We start from the raw sequence: 20,760 nt of genomic DNA on the forward strand, positions 1-20,760 counted from the left end.
GAGATTTTTAAGGATAAATTAAGACAGAGAATTCTTTATGAAAGACTCCAACACATACATATTTAGATCTCAGCCATTTAACATTTTCCCTTCATTTTTGTTTAACCCAAACCAAAATATTCTATTTCTGTAAATCAGGCAGCCAGCCTTGGCTCTGGAAGAGCCGTCTCATTTGACCACTAGTGTGACCATCAGTGGCTTGGCTGATGTTATTAATTTCATTTCCTTCGTGACCTTAGACTTTCTATCATGGTAAATCATCTTGAAATGTAAGGTTTCCAGTCCTCCCCTCATATAATCTGACAAGGTTTTTCCCTTCCTAAGAGCAAGAAAGAAGAGAGATTACTCAGTAATCTTTTCTTTTTTTTTTAAGATTTGTGAAAAACCCTGAAAATCCTCATTTTGATGACTTCCTTTCAAATACTGAGAGGTCCGAACATTTAAAAAATTAGCTCCTATGGAAGTTTTCTAGTAAGAGGACTTCACCGACTATTTCCTGTTATGGAATCTCCCTTCTCATTGAACACATGAGTATTTTTACTTTCCATATTCTGCCGATGGGAGTGGAAATTGGAACAACTACTTTGAAAAAGGGTTTGGCCCAGCAGTTCTACTCCGAGGTACGCGCCTAACCGGAGCGTACACAGAAGTTCACCAAAGCCTGGGGTGTGCACGGCAGCATGGGGTGTAATAGCCCAAAGTGGAAACTATCCACTTGTCCTTGGAAAGTAGAATGCATAAGAGAGTTGTCAGTCAGAGTCACAGGCTGGAATGCCATGCAGTACTGAGAATGAACACGTTTGAACGACGTGCAACAACGTGGGTGAATCACACAGACTTAGCACCCAGCGCCGGGGGCAGCTTATAGGATTTCCTAGTAAGTGTACGAAGGGGCTACACCAACACGCAGGTTGGGATATAGTGCCTCCACCGGGAGAGCAACGGTTGGATGGGGTCCTGGTCCCAGGTGCTGCTAGTGTGTTGTTTCTTGATCTGGATGCCAGTTACATGCGTGTGTCTAATTTATGAAAGTACGTGAACCCATATGTGCATATGGTACAGTAACTTACTGTGTTATATATTATACTTGGTCAAAAAGTTGTTTTGTTTTGTTTTTTTACAAAAAATACTTTTACTGTATTTAATTGGTTATTACCCTTCGAGGGAGGGGCCTTCTTTGGGGCTCTGTAGGAGCCCATGGTCAAGCAGCTGGATAGGTCCCCCAGAAAGGCACCCTTCTGCCGCCTCTCTGTTCTCTCCTAAGAGCAGCTCCAAAAGCCCTTCTACTCACCATGCTGCTCCGCACGTCCTCGCCTCTCGTCTTGCTGCTCTGGCCCCAGAGGCCTTCCGTGACCAGCTTTTCAGATGCTTTGCAGATTCTCTCTGACCCACCCAGTGAGTGCCCCACGCTTTATCCCTTAGCCCCTGGGGTATCTCCATTTCCACCCATAAGCCTTCCTCAGTTTCCCCCACTCACACGTGAGCGCTGAATAAAGGGACCTCTTTTTATTTGTTCCTTGAATCCCTAGCCCCTGATACCTGGCGCATGCAGGAGCCCTGTGTTAGTTGCATGCATTCCTTTGGCTGGATACCCCAAACCTGAGATAATCCTCTCGTTAGCTGGCACCACTCGCTGGCAAGGTGACCACGAGACAACAGAAGGAAATTTTATTAAAAGGAGTAAGCATTTTGTGTTTCCCAGCAGGCAATTTTGAGTCACCTCAGGACCCACCGTCTTGGCATCTGCAGGAAGCCTAGTGCTCTGTCTCCTCCAGTCACCGCTCCATACATACCACTCTCTCTACTTCTCCGTTCTGCTTCCACTCCCTGTGTCCGCCCTGCCTTGCCAAGGTGCTCAAAGCTCTCCTGCAGCCTGGGAGGGTGGAGCTCGGATCCCTGTGCTCCAGAGTAAGACAGACCTGGTTCAGGTTACTCATCCACTCTGCTCTAATGAGAGGCTTCCTAGAAGGTTCTGGAAGGCATCTCTTTTTCAGGCTTGTCCCCTCCTGTTACGGCTGAAATCCCTCCGTGACTCAGAGATTCTCACTGGGATGGGGTGGTTGTGTTTCTTCATAGTAAGTGCTTATTTCCATCCCCTTGCAGCTAGCTCCTGCCCAGGACTAGAGAGGAAAGCAGCCAGAAGACGTCTGATCCTCTGCTGTCCTGCCGCTTCTCGGCACAGCAGGTCACTCTAGCATCGTTTCCCTAGATGAGCTGTCCGTCTTGTCCCCAGCCAAATGTAACCATGTCTGCAAGTTTATTCTCATCAGCTGTCCACACACTAAGTGGCAAGAATATGTCCTACCCTCTTTTTACCAAACTTGAGCTCTGCAGGCTCCTTAAAAGACCCCTGGCATCCTGTCTTTGGTGTTGTCAGGGCAGTGGTTACCAAGCTTTCTTTCCAGAGGTCATTTGTGGTGACACCTGAACTCCAGTGCATCTCCATCCGTTCCCCTCAGTTAGGAGCATTCTGTTATGCTTCCTTGTGGGAAAGCCCCATATTTTAGGCTAAAAATGGAGGTATAAAAAGTGGTCCTTTTTTTTTTTTTTTTTTTTTTAACATGGAGCAGGCCAGCACACTTTAAATCGATTTTAGTATAAAATGCATTTCTGGGTTTCTAGTTGGCATGCTTATTAAGTAGAGAAGAGACATGACATTATTTGGATATTCTTAGGAATGTGAAATATCGTGAGGTTTTAAATGGTATAACTGTACCAACACACATGTGGACTTATAGGAAGGTATCAAATTATAAAAAGTTAACTAAGTCCAAAATACAGTAATATGTGTCCCAAGATTGTTTTTATGTGCCATGGACCTGAGTTTTAACTTTTTCGAAAAATTGAAAGCTATGTTGTATTATTTTGTAGTTTAATTACCAAATGTAATTGTGTATAGCAGGTCAGAATGTTTTGTATTCATTCTTCCAGCAAATACTTACTTGGAGTCTTTACTGTGTTAGGTGCTATGCTAGGCCCTGGCATACAGCTAAGGTTTAAAAATAATGAACATATTTAAGTGTGGCTGGTATTACTTGCATCACCATGCAAATGTTCTAACATACGTATGCCCAAATACCATCATCATAGAGAAAAAGCTAAAATATATCCAGCATCTCAGAAAAACAAGGAACGTTTAGGAGAGTGTCCAAAATTTTTATTTTGTAGGGATCTTAATGTGTTCTTGCTCTCCTGTCTTGGATTTTTATCCCGTTAAGGTCCGCATTTTTAGTAGGCCAGCATCCCTGTGAAATGTGCCTTGGGAAAGGAAAGTAGTCTTGCATACCTATTTATGAACTGCCCAGATATGAGCAGTAGAGTAAAACATGCCAAAATCATTCAAGAATCTCGTAAGTTTGGAGTCAAGATACCATTGGACTTTACTGCTAAGAGGAACCTAATAAGTTCTTACACCCACATTCTACAGTCTTTACACTTTGGGTGTGTTGCTTACATTGAATTCAAAGTAAAATCACTTTCGAGGCTCAAGATTCCAGAACGCTGATGTGAGTGATGCTTCTGGTGGGACAGGCCAACTCTAATGAAGCAACACTAACGAGTTGTGTTGCTTGAATGCTGCACAGCCTCTGAGAAGTTGTTTCTGAATTGCCTAGTTGTGGTCCACTCTGCCTTTGAGAATAAAATGTCTCTGTGCTGGGCTGTTGGGAAGCAGTGGGCTTCAGCATCCCCTGCCTTGGAGCCTGGTTGGTCCTTTCCAGTGACATTAGCTTTCCCTCAAATTATTGGAATAACAATAACAGTGAAGCTCCTCTCACCAGTTTTCTAAAACCTACTTTAAAAACTGTGTTCTCTTACTGGGACCACATCAAAATAAAAAGCTGCACAGTGAAGGAAACAGTCATCAAAACGAAAAGGCACACTACAGAATGGGAGAAGATATTTGCAAATCCAATAAAGGATTAGTATCTAAAATATATAAAGAACTTCTACAACTCAACACCCAGAAAACAAACAATCCAATTTAAAAATGAGCAGAAGGCACAAGTAGACATTTTCTCCAAAGAAGATCTACAGACCACCAACAGACAAATGAAAAGATGCTTACATCACTCATCATCAGGGACATGCAAATCAAAACTACGATGAAATATCACCTCACACCTGTCAGAATGACTAACATCAACAACACAAGGAACAACAAGTGTTGGCGAGGATGTGGAGAAAAAGGAACCCTCTTCCACTGTTGGTGGGAATGCGGACTGATGCAGCTACTGTGGAAAATAGTATGGAGGCTCCTCAAAAAGTTAAAATAGAGGGGCGCCTGGGTGGTGCAGTCGTTAAGCATCTGCCTTCGGCTCAGGGCGTGATCCTGGCGTTCTGGGATCAAGTCCCACATCAGGCTCCTCCGCTGGAAGCCTGCTTCTTCCTCTCCCACTCCCCCTGCTTGTGTACTTGTGTTCCCTCTCTCGCTGGTTATCTCTGTCAAATAAATAAATAAAATCTTTAAAAAAAAAAGTTAAAATAGAAATACCCTATGATCCAGCAATTTCACTACTGGGTGTTTATCCAAAGAATACAAGGACACTAATGCAGAGGAATACATGCACCTCTAGGTTTGTAGCAGCGTTATTTACAATAGCCAAGTTACGGAAGCAGCCCAAGTGTCCACCGATAGGTGAATTGATAAAGAAGATGTGGTATCTATATACAGTGGAATATTTGCAGCCATCAAAAAATGAAATCTTGCCATTTTCAATGACATGGATGAAGCTAGAAAGTATTATGCTAAGAATTTAAACAAATGAGCAAAGGAAAAAGAGAGACAAACTAAGAAACAGACACTTGACTATAGAGAATAAACTGATGCTTACCAGAAGGGAGGTGGGTAGCGGGATTAAGGAGTGCACTGGTAATAAGCACTGAGTAATGTATAGAATTGTTGAATCACTATATTGTGCACCTGAAACTAATATAACACTAGAAGTTAACAATACTGGAATTAAAACAAAAGCTTTATTAAAATTAAGTAAAAATAAAAGATAATGATTTTTAGTTTTTTTTTCCAAACAATAATCCATGTTCAATAGTAGAAATAGTTATAAATATAGGTAAGTTAAAAAGGAAACCGTCAGGGGCGCCTGGGTGGCACAGTGGTTAAGCGTCTGCCTTCGGCTCAGGGCGTGATCCCCGCGTTATGGGATCGAGCCCCACATCAGGCTCCTCCGCTATGAGCCTGCTTCTTCCTCTCCCACTCCCCCTGCTTGTGTTCCCTCTCTCGCTGGCTGTCTCTATCTCTGTCGAATAAATAAATAAAATCTTAAAAAAAAAAAAAAAGGAAACCGTCAGATAACATTTTACATCTAGATGACTGAGTGTATGTACTCACACAAATGTGTACATAAAAGACCATGTGATGGACTGAGTGTGCTGCTATCCCCCCTAAAACTTCTGTTGAAGTTTAGCACTACCCCCCCGCAGTGCTAAATTTGGAGATAGGACCTTTACAGAAGGAATTAAGATTAAATGAGATCATAAGAGTAAGGCCTTCATCAGATAGGATTAATGCCTGAGAAGAAGAGACCCCAGAGATCCCAACTTCTCTCCCGCGAGAGACCGAGGAAAGCCCGCGTGAGATGCAGGAAGGTGGCGTCTGCCAGCCCGGCAGCGAACACACTGGCGCCTCGATCCTGGACTTCCCAGCCTCCAGAACTGAGAGACAGGGTTCAAGCCCCCAGCCTGTGGTATTTCGGTCTAACAGCCCACCTAACTGGACGAAATACAAAAACTTTGATGAGTACTGCAGAAAGAGATCTACACAAACGAGCAGAGGTATGTGTTCCTCTGGAAACCAACGGGCACGTGTCACATCGTATTACACCGTCTCATTTTTCATGAATCAACCACCTCCAAAGAGGTGACTCCAAAGAGCGGACTCTGCTGTACTTAGTCCTTGAGTTGTTTTTTCTTTAACACCAGTAACTCCCATCAGGTCTGACAAATACAACGATAGTGGGTGTTGAAATTGCTGGTAAGAAGGGAGCCTACGATTAGGATATGGATGGTGATTTTTTTTTTTTTAAAGATTTTATTTATTTATTCGACAGAGATAGAGACAGCCAGCGAGAGAGGGAACACAGGCAGGGGGAGTGGGAGAGGAAGAAGCAGGCTCATAGCGGAAGAGCCTGATGTGGGGCTCGATCCCAGAACGCCGGGATCACGCCCTGAGCCGAAGGCAGACGCTTAACCGCTGTGCCACCCAGGCGCCCCAGGATGGTGATTTTTTTAAAATAGTAAATGCATGTCCTAGGTACACATGGAATACAGGTAAATTCTATGGTGGGCATAATTGTGACAGAAAATACGCCCTGCGTTGTGTGAAGTGTGCCAGTTAGTAAGGGAAGAAGAAAAGCAACCACGAAGGTAGAGAAGTCGAAGGGTGTGACATCAGTGTCCGTGGAGGAGGACTATTACAGTATTACTTCACAAGTAAGGCACTCTTTTTTTTTTTTTTTACCTTTTGACCTATCTGAAGTTGGGATATTTTACAGCCGATGGGTGCTGTCAGCCAAGGGTCAGGCATGACGAGGACGTCCCGTCCTGGGTGTGCGCGGACATCAAAAGAGCAGCACCGGACTTGCAGAGCGGGCGTCCGGCGGCGTAGAAAACCCTGCAGACAAAAATGAAGCCCTCTTAAGCCTCCTTGGATTCGCCTGGTTGTGCAGCGGGCGTGGAGGTGTGAATCTGACTTGTCGAGCCTCATTCCTGAAGTGGCAGTTAGAAGTAAGCCGGCTCGAGGTAATTGCAGAGCTGACTTAAGAACTTTGCACCCCTGCTTCTGAGGCCGGTAGTTCTTCGGTGAATTATTGAAGAAACGCTGCCTCACCAGTGCTCCAAGGAAACACAGGCCGCGAGTGTGTGGAAAATCACGAACGTTAGTGACTCAGCATTGAAAACCGATGAGCAGTTGGGTTCTAGACGTGAAACGTTTTGGAAAACCTGAGGCGATATATACTTCACCTATATAGTCTTCTTAAATATACCCCAGAGTGATATGTAAAAATTTGTCTAAGTCCAGAGGAGCTCTTTCAAAAAGAATAAAAAGTCCAAGTGGCAAGAAAGTACTGTACATAGGGTAATTGGCCCCTTTCCCCCCTTGCTTAGAGGTAAGAAAATAATAACTCCGCTGATAAAGGGCATCTCAGAATTGATGAAACACAGTAGCCTGTTGCTGTAATGGGAGATAGCAAGACGTTTGAAGCCCTGAAAGCCTCTGCACGTGAAGGGACGCCAGATGTCACTGGAACATGGGGTTTAAGGCCACTCTGGGCCTGCGCATCCTCACGGGGAGAGGTGAGGTGGCCCGTGCACAGAGCGAGCGGCTCAGGAGTTCCTAGCTGCTTTGCAGATGTCTTCCTTCAGCAGATCTTCCCTTACCACTGCCCGGGCAAATGTATCCTCGCAGAAAGAGTGTGAGGGTACCTGGTTAGAGCACCATCAAAGGGCCACTCATGCTCCTGATCAGGGGGCCAAGTACCTGGAATGCTGCACAGTGACCCCTCTTGGTCACTTGGGTCTGTGAAGAAATGTACTTAGAAATGGCCTTTAGATACTCACCTGTTTGTTAATAATACATATGTATGGCATTTACCTGTATTGATACACACACATTCACTTGTATGTACATGTATGTCTTCTACGTAGACCTGTGTGTGTATTTGACACCACTTACATAAGCTCATACCCGTACACACAGTCACTGACATACATTGTTTGATAACCTGCTTTTGCAAATATATCCGCTCTTCCCTTTTCATTACAATTCTCTGTAGTGTCAGTATAAACGATACCCTAGAATTCCTTTGTATGGATTTTTACTCATTTATTTAATCCCTCGTATTATTCAAGGATTTCTTCTAGCTACTTCGGGAATATCGTTATGGTCAAGCTGTGTGCAGATCTGTAATTTTTTGTTAATTCGATCCTCATAGGTACCTATTGGCAATTCAGACTTTGCATGGTCCAGGAGCAACAGGCTCACAGGCCTTTTGCCCGCTTTTTGTTTTTTGTAAATGCGTGTGCAGGTTAAAGGGTTGGAATGGGTGTTATAGACACGGTATTAAGTTCAGGCTCTGAAACCACCCAGCCCTGGCGGATAACCTTGGGCTAGGTGTCTTAAGTTCCCTGGATCTTCATTTCCTCATTTGTAAATTGAGTCTGTGACATGTGCTTTGTAGGATTGTTGATGTAGCAACAAGCATATAAGTGCGTGGTATGTGGTAACCCCTAAGTCAGTGTTAGAACAGCTTGGGGGGCAGAGTAGGGAGAAAAATGTCATGCTGATGGGTCCCACAGTTCTAGGGGATGATAAAGGGCGCATAGTAGGTGCTGCTGTCCATTGACAATTTATGCCTCTGCTCCTTCGATCAGGACAGCTGGCTTCCTGGGGGTGTGACTCGTGCAGCTGCACAGGGCCCTGTACACGGTCAGTGCTCTGCTCTTGCTGTCTAGAATTCCTTAATCTTGCACAGAGGCTCCATATTTTCATTTTGCACTGGGCCCCGCAGACTGTGTAGCCAGTTCCACCTTGTAAGGTTGTTGGCAGCGTGAAATGAGAGCTCACAAAGCACATGTCATAGTTAGGATGTAATAGGGCTCACTAGTCATTAGATAGATAGAATAATTTCTTTTTTTTATGAGCACAGACAACTATGATAAGTGCATTCATTTAATTATTAAAAGTGTGAGATAAATACACAATCTAGGAGAGATTAAGAAACTGAGGCTCCCGAAGCTTAATCACCAACTGAAATCACACAGCTTACAAATGCAGAACTTGGATTCAAACCCAAGTCTGTCTCACCCAAAGCCCACACCACTGACCTGCCCTATGAAGTATTAGTTTTCTTCCTTCCTTCCTCCCTCCCTCCCCTCCCTCCCTCCTTCCCTCCTTCCTTCCTTCCTTGATTCCTCCCCTCCCTCCCCCTTCCCCTCCCCTCCCTTCCCCTCCCCTCCCTTCTCTCCCCCTTCCTTCCTTCCCTCCTTCCTTCCTTCCTTCCTTCCTTCCTTCCTTCCTTCCTTCCTTCCCTCTCTCCCCCTGCCCTCTCCCTCCCTCCCCTGCCATTTCTTTCCTTCCTTCCTTCCTTCCTTCCTTCCTTCCTTCCTTCCTTCCTTCCCAGGGACCCTCTCGGTCAAACTCAGTGTTTAAGTGTTCTTGATATTCATCATCAGCCCAACCCTCACCCCCAGCAGAGGTTTCAGAGCCCCTCCAAGATGATGTAGAATTCCTGCCACACCTGGAAACTTTGGGGGCTACAGCAGACAGTGAAGATGCTTCCTCTTCTCAGTACTGTCCTGCCCTGTCTCCAAGCCTGCTCAGAATTCCATTATCTGGCCCAGTCTAGCCAACCCGGTGATAATTCAGCTGGCTTCCTTTGATTCCCGATAGGCTTAGCTTAGGATGACCAACGTCCAACGGAACCGGCAAACCACCGTGAGAATCAGCAGATCTGCCCGTGTCCGATCCTGGATAAGAGGCTGTGGGAGATGCCTATTTCCAGTGGACTGAGGACATGGCCATCTGTCCTGTGGCAGGGATCTGTCCTTTCCTACAGTGCCAGGTCATGATTTGCTCTGTCCACTCTTCCCTGCCAGAGAGAGAGGAGATGGAGGGAGGAAGAGAAAGGATCCATTCCACCACAGTGCTAATCAGCAGGCGTGCAGCTTGGAGTGGTGAAGCTCCATGCAAGTTTGCTTATGGTGTGTGGCCTTCGAGCAGGGAAGTTAATACTTGAGCATTTCATCTCTTGGATAGCTGGATTTGAATTTCGAACGTGACAATGAGACTGTTTGTTGTTTCAAAGCAATTCCCTAAGTGGCTGTTTGCTCAAGACTTTTGTAGTGTGAACAGAGATTTGGGGGAGGGGAAGAAGCCATCTGCTCTGGAAGAGTCTTCCAATTACATGATCAAATTACTGCAGAGCAAAATGGAAGGAGTCCAACAGAAAGTTCCCGTCTGGTGTATCCAGCCCCAACCTGCTCTCTTGGGCCATTGTGTCCATGTGGAGATTCACATGCAGGTTTCAAAGGCAAAGCCATGATCGCCAAGAGCAGAGAGAGCCAAGGAGGAGAGGCAGGGTGAGCTTTCTTGCTGCATCAACATGCCATTAGGAAAATGAAACAATCTTGGATTTGAATTAAAAAGTGAACTTGTGGAGAAACGCAGTTTCTTTTCCTTTTGACGTTAGTGATCCGTGTCTCTGATTACAATTAATTTATCATATGAAATGAAATTGTTATGTCCCTTAATAAATTCAGTTGGTGATTTTTATTTGCTGATAACTCTTTGTAGATTTGTAAATCTATTTCCCTTAAAATAGGAGAACAATTTTCTTGTTTTTGATATACGGACTGTCTTGATTTGCAAAACATTATTGAGTCTTATTTTTTCTTCTAAATATGTGTGTGTGTGGTTTTGTTCCTTTCTTTTGCTATTAGGCATTCATGCAGCCTCACTTGCTGGGAAATGAGTTCACACATTTGGAGTTTCCAAGGAGAGTACAGAGAAAGGAACTTGGAAAGAAGATGCTCTACAGGGACTTCAATATGACAGGCTGGTAAGAACATGCCTCCCTCTGCCTCGGCACTGCCCCAGTGTGTGTGCGGGGAGCGTCACCGCCATCAAAAGCCACTTACGCAGTTTGGACCTGGTAGTGCAGCCAGACGCCTGGTTGGTGGTGAAGGAATAGGGGCTGTGCCCGCTTCTGCTGTTTGTGCCTGGGCACCAGTCCTCAGATCACGGGGTTGGTTTGCCTCGGGGCCTCTCTGAGGCCCTCCCTGGGGACACGAGACCCCATGAAGCTGACAGATCCTCACTTCATATGAGCAAGCATTTTTGAGGCTTTACAAACACATTGAAGTTGGTGTTTAGGTCAGCAGCTCAAAGAAATGGGTTTATTGAGCCAGTTTATTGAGCCAGACTGGCATGGATTTGACTCTTAACTCTGATCTTTCTAAATAGGCAAAGTTGGGTAAACTGCTTAACCCCTATGAGTCTAATTTTCCAAGAATAAAGTGAAAAAAATAGGCTTTTTGAGGGGTTGTTGTGAAGACTAGAGGTAATGAGTCATCTTCATTATTTGTTTGCATTCACATCGAGATAAGAATCTTGGTGGGGAGGGGGGTTGTCTTACTCCCACAGCTCACCTGTGTAAGCACCGAGATCATTTCTGTACTGGACCGGTGGCTAACATGGACTAAGACCGCCTCTGTTTCTTCCATATGAAACTAGATGCGATGCAGAGTGCATCTACATCACAGGACTGGTGTAAGGACCAAATGAGAGCATGCAGGGCCCGGCACGTGGACGTGTGGGTGAAGGTTTGCTGAGCTCTGAGCCTCCTGCCAGTCTGGAGGAAAGAGGGAGGATGAACAGTGGACTCTTTCCTTGACGTGTCTCAAGCCTAGACAAAGAAGTAGTGTCCATGATCTCTTCTTCTATTTTGGTCCATGAAGAAGAGATCATGGACACTACTTCTTCATGGACCAAAATAGCTCTGACAGATGGTCACAGCCCAAATTCTCGTGGTAGTGACTTCTAGGCTGGGAATGTGCTCCTAGGGTGCACACTGTCTTAAGGGAACAGTTGAGCTACCTAGGGAAGATAAGGGGCTGATCGGAGGCACTTCCAGTTGTCCTTTACCTTCTAAAAGAGAAGATTTTCACCACTATCCAAGTCTTCTGCTAGTGCAGGGACAGCAAACGATGGCCCAAAGCCAAATTCCACCACGGCCCCTTTCTGTAAGTAATTTTTTTTAGTACCACCACATTCATTTGTATACATTTGAGCTTTGGCTACCCTCACTCAAGGTGGTTGCGTAGTTGGAACAGAGACTGTATGACCCACAAAGCCTAAAATATTTACCCCTGTTCTAGAACATGAATGGATTTGGCAGAAAGGGTTCACCCTATTTGCATCTCTGAGGCTCTGGAGTTTTGGTGCCCCAGAATCATTACCCTTACCCTTCTTTGTAAGTTCATTTTTACTGAATCAGCAAAATCGCTTCTCACAGAGAAATTTAAGGTGAGGGCTACTCTAGTTGGAAAAGCGTGGTAGGGTTTGGTCTAGGTTTTGCAGTTTCGAACAATGGAAGGAAAGGTGTCCTAGGGCAGGAATCCCCATGATTGCAAACACATAAACAAAAAGAGTGGGTCTGAGAAACAGTAAGAAAGATGGCCAAAAAGAAAGAGAGCATCTGTGGGAAATCAGACCGAGTTGGTATCAAGGGAACATAATTGAGGATAAGGGAAGCCAGGCAGAGAAATACATTTACTGTGGGAGGTGTGGGTTATGCTGGTGTGTTTCTGAGGAGAATGAATGATGAAAGCAATGTTCTAGGAAGGCAGTCCTAACGAGTTTAAAGGAAAATGGTGAGAGAAAGCAGATTTAGGTATCCAGAAGAAAACCAACATAGAAATATGTATGTGAAGGGGCACCTGGGTGGCTCAGTTGGTTAAGCACCTGACTCTTGATTTTGACTCAGGTCATGATCTCAGGGTCCTGGGATCTACCCCCAAGTGGGGCTCCGTGCTCAGCTGGGAGTCTGCTTCTGTCCCTCTCCCTCTGCCCTTCCCCCTGCTCACGTGTGCTCGCTCTCTCATAGATCATGCATGACTTGAGCCAAAGGCAGAGGTTTAAACGACTCAGCGACCCAGGTGCCCCTAAATAGATAAATCTTTAAAAAAAGAAAGAAAGAAGTATATATGTGAAGTCTCAGGGGCCAAATAGAGGAATGGAAGCAGAAAACAGAGAAGGAAGGAAATGAATAAGAACCTAGATGATTTAGTCCAGAGCTAAATGTAAGGGGTAAGTCATTAATTACTCCAATTACCTGTTCAAATAGGTCTCTTCAGCTAGCCTGTAATCCCCCAGGAGGGGGGCAGTGCCTCCCCTGGTCCCTGACACCTGGTGAATGGCCAAGGATTATTTATTGAATGAAAGGAAGGAAAGAGTGTGATCGACTGCAATTGAGGGAGCAGGCGGTTGTGCAAGGCGGATGGGAAGGGTGGGAGTCAGGAGCTTGCTTGCATCTGAGATAAGTTAAGCCTGAGGCAAGGCTGTGTGTTCTTTCTCTGCCAGAAGGCCAATTAGATCTATGCAGTCAGAACACACTTGGTAAACAAATGGCTGAAGATTACCTCCATTTTATAATTTTTAAAATGTAGGTAAATTCAGGGACTAGATTACATCCAACTTTATGCATACACACTCAGTCTCTTTCTCTCTCTCTTACACACGCACACACACACAGTGTTAGCATGATCCTAAGAAAATCAGCAGTCCATAAATAAGCTGTATTTAATGTATGGAACTCCACAGAAGGTACGAAGTAATTGAGGAGCCAAGCCCGAGAATGGCTTCAGTCAGACATGATTTGCCGATTCGTTTAAGCATGGTTCCCCACGTGGCTATTTTCTCCAGCTTTGGCTCTGAGCAGAGATTTATGTATATCTTTGTGTATTTCCTACTTGTTCTTTTGACTTGAAATTGATACTTAAGAAAAAGGAGAGCTCTTTATATCTTTGTTGAAATAAGTGAGGAAGTTTAGAACCCAGTTAGACCAGTGCCCTTGTAAGCTCCCTCCCTCAACCTTAATGAATTCCCTTTTTAATTGTTTTAACCTCATGAGAAACCTCAGATCTAGCAGTTATCTTTTAGGACTTTAAAAAAAAAAAAAACACATGGGATCACATTTTGCTGCCTTTCGGAGTTGTCTATAGAAAGGGAAGAGCTGGCATATTAGTTCTATAGCAAGGGAGATGAAGGTCTGTGGCTCTTTTCCCACCAACGCCTTAAATTACTACCAAGTGCTTGGACTTGGTTGAAGGTGGTCTGGTGAGTATTTGGAATGTGTCAGGAGACAGGTCCTTGCCGTGTCCCTTTATCTTTTGGGGCTTCAGAATTAGCCTTGGCCTGTGAACTTGTTTTTCTGAAACCCCTCTACAAACAAGGGTTCACTTACTTCAAAGCCCTTTAATCCTTGTAAATACCTCGTTGTGGTGGAAATATTGATCTCCCCCCACAGGCCCCCCACGAATCAGGATAGCAGGGGGCCTACCTGTCAGTTACGGGAAGAGCCAAGGGCCAGACACTGCAATGAGACCTTTAGGTGATTCCTCATAGTTAACAGTCCTATGAACTAGATACGTTTCACAGATGAGGAAACTGAGGCAGAGAGACTGAGTTTCAGGGTTACATAACTAGTAAGATGGGAGAAGCTGGGATGTGAACCCAGACAGCGTTTCTTTTTTTTTTTTTTTTTTTTTTATTAATAATGATTTTTTATTATATTATGTTAGTCACCATACAGTACATCCCCGGTTTTCGATGTAAGGCTCGATGATTCATTAGTTGTGTATAACACCCAGTGCACCATGCAATATGTGCCCTCCTTACTACCCATCACCGGTCTATCCCATTCCCCCACCCCCCTCCCCTCTGTAGCCCTCAGTTTGTTTCTCATAGTCCATAGTCTCTCATGTTTCATTCCCCCTTCTGATTACCCCCCCTTTCTTTATCCCTTTCTTCCCCTACTGATCTTCCTAGTTCTTATGTTCCATAGATGAGAGAAATCATATGATAGTTGTCTTTCTCTGCTTGACTTATTTCACTTAGCATTATCTCCTCCAGTGCCGTCCATGTTGTAGCAAATGTTGAGAACTCATTCTTTCTGATAGCTGAGTAATATTCCATTGTATATATGGACCACAACTTCTTAATCCAGTCATCTGTTGCAGGGCATCTCGGCTCCTTCCACGATTTAGCTATTGTGGACATTGCTGCTATGAACATTGGGGTGCATATGGCCCTTCTCTTCACTACGCCAGACAGCGTTTCTTGAGGGTACACGCCGTTTATGGTGCCGAACTGCGCCGTGCTGAAGGACTCCTCCTCCCCGTTCCCATTTTGCGGTTGAGCAGATGGAGAGTCCCAGGGATTAGGTGGTTTGCTCAGCGTCTATCTGTGCAAAAGTGTCAGAACGTGGACTAGATCCCAGGTCTCTGCCTCCGAGAGCTCTTTCCGATACAGTGCAACAGTCCATTTTTCTTCAGGGTAAGAGTAGACCTAATTACTCACTTTTGAGCTGGGGGGACCCCAATGAAGGGAACCCCTATCCACCAGGATTCGTGTCTCCCTGACTGTCCTTTAAACAAGAGGATGGGATGAATGAAGCATTTCAGGAGCTGCTGAGACACTAACTTTTCTAGTTCCCGGTCTGACCTCCTATACTGCCAGCCAAATTCAACCATGAGGCTTCACGCTCGTCCCAAGGAGTCTGTGTGTGATTTGGGGTGCTCTTGGTGGGGAAGATCCCCTGAGAACCAGGTCTCCCATGCTGAGGTCGGTTGCCTGCTCTCGTTCGGGAAGCGTCATGCTGGCTCTCCGTGGTGCGTCTGCAGCAGGGAAGAAGGTGTGGGAGAGGATGAGAGCTCCGGGGGGCAGGGGGGGGGGGCTTGTCTCATCATCAGGGATGAGGGTGCCTCCTGACCGGGAGCTTTTCTGTCCCACCCTCATGCTTTCTCAGAGACCGTGGAGCAGCTTGGCAGGCCCAGAATGGGTAGAGGACAAAAGGTGATTGTCACCGGGACCTTCATAATGAAACCGGTCTCTTCCCTGGCTCTCCCACCTCCCCTTCGCCCGCCTCAGATCGTGTGCCCAGTAGTTTGATTTACAAAGGCATTTTCTTCCCAGTACCCCCCGGTACCGGGTCGGTCCCTGCCGCGGCCCCGTCCTCCTCGCCTTCTGTGCCTGGTGTCATTGATCCTGCTGCTGGAATCGCGGCCTTGCCTCGTTGCAAGCCGGCGCCCCTCCTCCCCAGCCCTTTGTGTCGAGCTGCTGTTGCACAGTGCTCACTAGCTGGCAGTGTGAGCTCTGCGTCCCGACCCAGAGCCCTCTGAGCCATCTCGGGCTGTAATTTGCTGGCAAGTGTCTATGTTACTGAGTTGAAACAACGGTTTCTCACAGCTGCCTTTGTGGCACCAGGTCCCGGCTCCGGGCCTGCTGGTGATTTAGCTTTCTCATGTGGGTTCTGTGTTTGTCGTGCTCTGTGTCCAGGCACAGGGTGAGGGGGACGGGCGGGGGAGCCAGGGGCCCAGGAGGACATTCGTGTGGGAGGGGGCTGTAGTTCCACCCCTGGCATCTAGCCAGGTTCTCCAGCAGCTGTTCCTGGCCTGATGGGATTTGTAAAGAGAGCGAGGGCCAAAGAGGAAGAGAAGTCCATCGTGTGAATGCAAGATTGCTTCCAGATGGTTCTGATTATGAGTAAAGTACACCAGAATTCTTTCCTTAAGCAAAGCCTTTCTAACATTTATGATGGTCTTATTTCAGAGAACAGCCTGGACCCGTAACCTGAGACGGCCTGGCTTAGTTAGTGCAGAGTTTACGGCTTTGGGAGATGTACCAGCCCTTGCTCTGCCAAGATTCTCAAGCCTTGGGCAAAACCCTGGGCGCCTAGGTCTCTCATTTGTAAAATGTTTCCTTTGCCCCTTGCTGCCAACCTCTGTGTCTAGTGGGGGATGGGCTTCGCTCTGCTTTTCAGAGCTTCTGGAAAAGACAAATTCCATTAAAAAGATTCCTGGGATGGTAACCTTTCATTTTGATCTCTTGCAGCCCTTAATTCTTTATGATTCTAACTTAATGACACATCAGGGTCATTTTCCCCTCCTGCATTTCCTTTAAAACTATGAGCAAATCCGAGATTTTTCCACTGGGAGCAGAGCGGGGTCAACCACCATTTTCTCCTCTTAGTACTCACTACTTTTATTAAGGCAAAGGAAATATTTTTTCTATTCTGAGTGCTCTCCAGCACAGTAGCCACTAGCCACATGTGGCCATTTAAATTTATATTGCTGAAAATTAAATAAAATTAAAATTTTTTTTCCCAAGTCACACTAGTCTCAACTGCTCAGTAGCCAGATGTGGCCAGTGGCTGGTGAATTGAACAGTGCAGATAGAGAACATTGCCGTCATCACAGGCAGTTCCCCTGGATGGCCGCACTGCCTAGATAATGTAAGGGTATGGGTCTAGTTGGGGGCGGGGGATAAGAAGCTGTCTGTAATTGAACATCCCAACAGCAAGGGATTTAAAAAAAAAGAAGAAGAAGAAGAAGACAGCTGAGTACAGATGGGGCGAGTGAGTGGAATGGCGTGGGCACGCCTATGCTTCTGGCCCCACTGCTGCAAGCCTCGGAGGTGGCTGGGAATGGGCTTCACTCCACTTTTCAAATCAGAGGCATCAGTCAGTGTGTTTAGGGACAGCTCATCTCCAGTGGTCACTACCTGGCAAGCCTGCTGGCCAGCTGAACCCTGAAGGAAGACCCATTTCCTTGGCCCTGGTCAGCAGCCTCCCTCCCTCACCCAGCCTCTGCCCACTGCCTGCTGGGCTCGTGCCAGCCATTGGCACTTCGGTTCCTCTTGCTTTTCCTTCTGCTTCCTGGGGGTCTGATTTAAAAAGCAACTTCACTTCCAACCCTTTCCGTTCTGTTTGGGGTGAACTCTATTCTCCATCTGCAGCCTGGAACCCAGCTCGGGGATGAGAGCCACAGCCCCACGGCATTGGGCTTCTTACCAATAATCCAAGCATTTTCTGGAAAGGAACTCATTGGAGGCAGCCGCAAGCATGGTCTGGAGCTACTGGGTCGAGTTTTACAAATATTGTAGATGGGGCTTCTATCTTATTCTTTACTGCTCTTTTCAATGCCCTCTGACAGCGCATTCAGGCTGGCTGACAGGGAAGCAGATAAGCAGATTGAGAAATGCCACAGAATGCTTTATGAAGCCAACTCCAGAGCTGCACCCGCATATCATATAAACTGATTTATTGAATCAAGCACAGAAGCCCTGTTACAGAAACCCCAGGCTTTATCCTCCGGAGGACCACCTATTAAAGCAGCCCCAACTGACACTCCTCATTAGCTTTTCCACTGATCCCCAGGCAGTTTTTAAAGGGACAGTGTCCCTCTTTGGGGCCTGAATTTATATGTTGGCCATGCCTGTGGGTCTAATTAGCTTAGCATTATTAATCTTACTTGGAAAGCCTGCATTTTCTATAACAGCTTGACTCTTGAGTTTTAAAGAGTAATTGGAAATTTCAAACCCTGTCCTTTTCCCTCTTTTTGTTTTTAATTACTTTTAACCCAATCTTTGGAAGCCTACCTGCAGGTGTCTCTTGACTAGCAAGCATCGTTGGAGCACCAGAGGATTTCTCGGTCCCGTCTTGGTGCAAATCCTGACATTACTGTTGGGCCACAGACCTCACGGGGAGGCTTTTTAAACCCACCAGAGAAATATCACATTTTAATTTTATAATTACTTCACAAGAAACCAGGCCTTTCCTAGTTAAACCTGGTATTAATTCCCTCCCAGCAACTTGTATTTTCATAACTTAATGATTATGGGCCACCTTGGCAGCAATCTGATTGCTGAAAGCGATCTGGAAATCTGACTTTGCAGAGAAGGGAGGGGCTTGGATATCATTGCGGAGAATTTTAACCCTGTGGCTTGTCCAGGATGGGCATTGGCTGGGACAGGGAACAGGCACCCGAAAAGTCCTCGTGTCCCAAATTCCAGTGGAACCAGGGGCTGAAGTCCGAGCGGGTCAGCCTCACGTGGGGAGGGGCTGCTCTCGGGGCTCCCAGAGCCAAGATGATGAATGGTTATTTGCGATGTGCACGTTCTGCATCTTTTCACGATCTGCAGCTCTAGCTGCAGGAGCAGCAGGGAAGAGAGCCTGCCCTGCTGTGTGCAGCACATCTCCTGACAGTGATAAATGACTCCTTGCTTCCCGCCCCCCTCCCCGCCACTCTGCCCATGAGGCCAGCAAGCTATGAGGTATTTACAAATGGTTGGAAGCCAAGACAGATAGGCATTGTCAGGCCACAGGGAGGAGAAAGAGAAGAGATGCCTGAGCTTGCACCCTATTGATCGTCCGTGCACACACACCTCTCTCTGCTCTAATGATAGGTGTAAATTTATCGTTCCTAAAGTGGCCAGACTACTGCCAAGCCTTTCTTTCCCCTGAGACCCTTTGAACAGTCCCAGCATTTGTCGGTACCCATTCATATACCCCTGAATAGAGTGTACGTCCTCCCCTTCCCCGGTGGCCATTGTTTGGGGCTGTACAGGACCTGTGTGGTGGTGACTTAGCTCTCAGTCATCTGGGAAAGTGCTTGCACAAATCCCTCTTAAAATAGCCAGTGTCCTTTTAACCGAGGACCCCCAGGGCAGACAGGCGCTTGTCTTTATATTTGGCAAACCTTTTTGTATACCTGCTGCATATTAGTCGTTGAGCAGTAGTTAAGAACAGGGATGTGGAGCCAGACTTCCTGGCTGGGTCAGTCCCCAGGTGTGGCTTGGACAAATCATGTCACTTTGGTTTTCCCACGTGTGAATGGGATTAGCGACAGTACCTAATAATAGGATGTCATGAGTTGGTACGGTCGTGTGCGTTCAACACAGTCTGGCATGTGGTAAGTGCCTAATAATGTACTCATTAGATGCTGTGGAGATGAGGGGTCAGCAAGGGCTGAGCTGATCCTTGCCTCAGGAGGTCCACAACCTAAGAGGCGTTGAGTTGCTTGCTTCTCAGAGTAATGGGAGGCTAGAAACCAAATGTAAAAGGAAGGCAGGTTAGAGAAGCAAGAAACTGAAGGAAGGTCAGGGTGTGCTGGCTGCTTCTACCTGGCAGGTCTGTCCCACAGCCACTGTGGGAGGTGAGCACGGAGAAGGTGGGGCTGTTGTCTATGGGACGAGACACGGTCAACACAGTCAGGAAACCTCTCTGCCCCTGAGTGCTGACGGGTAGGGTGTTTTTTGTTTTGTTTATTTGTAGGCCATTTTGTTTGTTTTGGGGGGGTTTTTTGGTCTATACATCAACTCCACATCTGTTTTTGAGTCCTGGCTGCTGAACTTTTTAAGGTTCCCTGTAGCCCTTCTGAGCCATACCCGAGGTGCTGGGATACCAAGCCCTTCAGTAGCCAAAGCATGCCCTCACGTAGGAGTGGCCTTACCAGACAGGACTGTGTTCCCATCACAGGGAAGCCAGGGACTGGCTTTCTGGAAATTTATTGAGCTGTACCACTTTACCTATGAATCTGTCCTTAAATTCTCAAGAGCGAGGGGAGTAGATCTGTTGGAATTTGTGCATGAGTAACTAAAGCAAGACTAAAGCAAGAATATAGAGCTTATTTATAAAAGGGGGGTTTGAAGAAACGGTGACGTTCGAAGGAGTGGTGGCTTTTAAGAGGGGAAATTGGAGCTGGGGGGAAACTTCATGGGGAAGGTGGTATTTCAACCACAAGTCTGAAATAAGAGAGGAGTTCTAAGAGGGTTGAGGGCCAAAGGGAAAGACACTCTGAAGAGAGGGCACAGCACAAGTGAAAGCCCAGAGGTATGACAATAAGGTGTGTGTTTGGGGAACGTGGAAGGCAGAGTAATACCCAGCGTAGCTTCAGTAGTCAGCCTGGAGGAGTGGCCCCAGCTGCCGCGCCAGGCATGAACTCTTCACTCACCACACTATAGGGATTCCCGGGGAGGGTCCAGAGCACCAGACAAGGGCGATGGGGTTGGGGGCTGGGCCTTGGGACAGTCACTATTTGCCAACCAGAACAGAGCTATCTCAGTGTTCCAAACCTCTGAATGTACTGTATTGCTGCGTATCAGCTAGACCATGTTGCCGGTGGTAGCCTAGCGTAAGTGGCATGCAGAGGCGAGGCAGAGGGTGTAGGGCAGTGGTGGGTGGTGAA

At 46.4% G+C, this 20,760-nt stretch overlaps 1 protein-coding gene across 2 annotated transcripts in view; it reads left to right on the forward strand.

The window, feature by feature from the left end:
* PPM1H (protein phosphatase, Mg2+/Mn2+ dependent 1H) overlaps nt 1–20,760 on the forward strand; it is a 254,361-nt gene that overhangs the window by 165,626 nt on the left and 67,975 nt on the right. For both annotated transcript variants that reach the window (XM_087869003.1, XM_045789684.2), the window contains exon 6: nt 10,456–10,574. In XM_087869003.1, coding sequence (XP_087725129.1) covers nt 10,456–10,574 — 119 coding nt within the window. The remainder of the gene's footprint in view (nt 1–10,455; nt 10,575–20,760) is intronic.

This window comes from Ursus americanus, chromosome 17 (genome assembly GCF_024610735.1).
Source record: "Ursus americanus isolate L20-20 chromosome 17, mUrsAme1.1.p, whole genome shotgun sequence".
NCBI lineage: Eukaryota > Metazoa > Chordata > Mammalia > Carnivora > Ursidae > Ursus > Ursus americanus.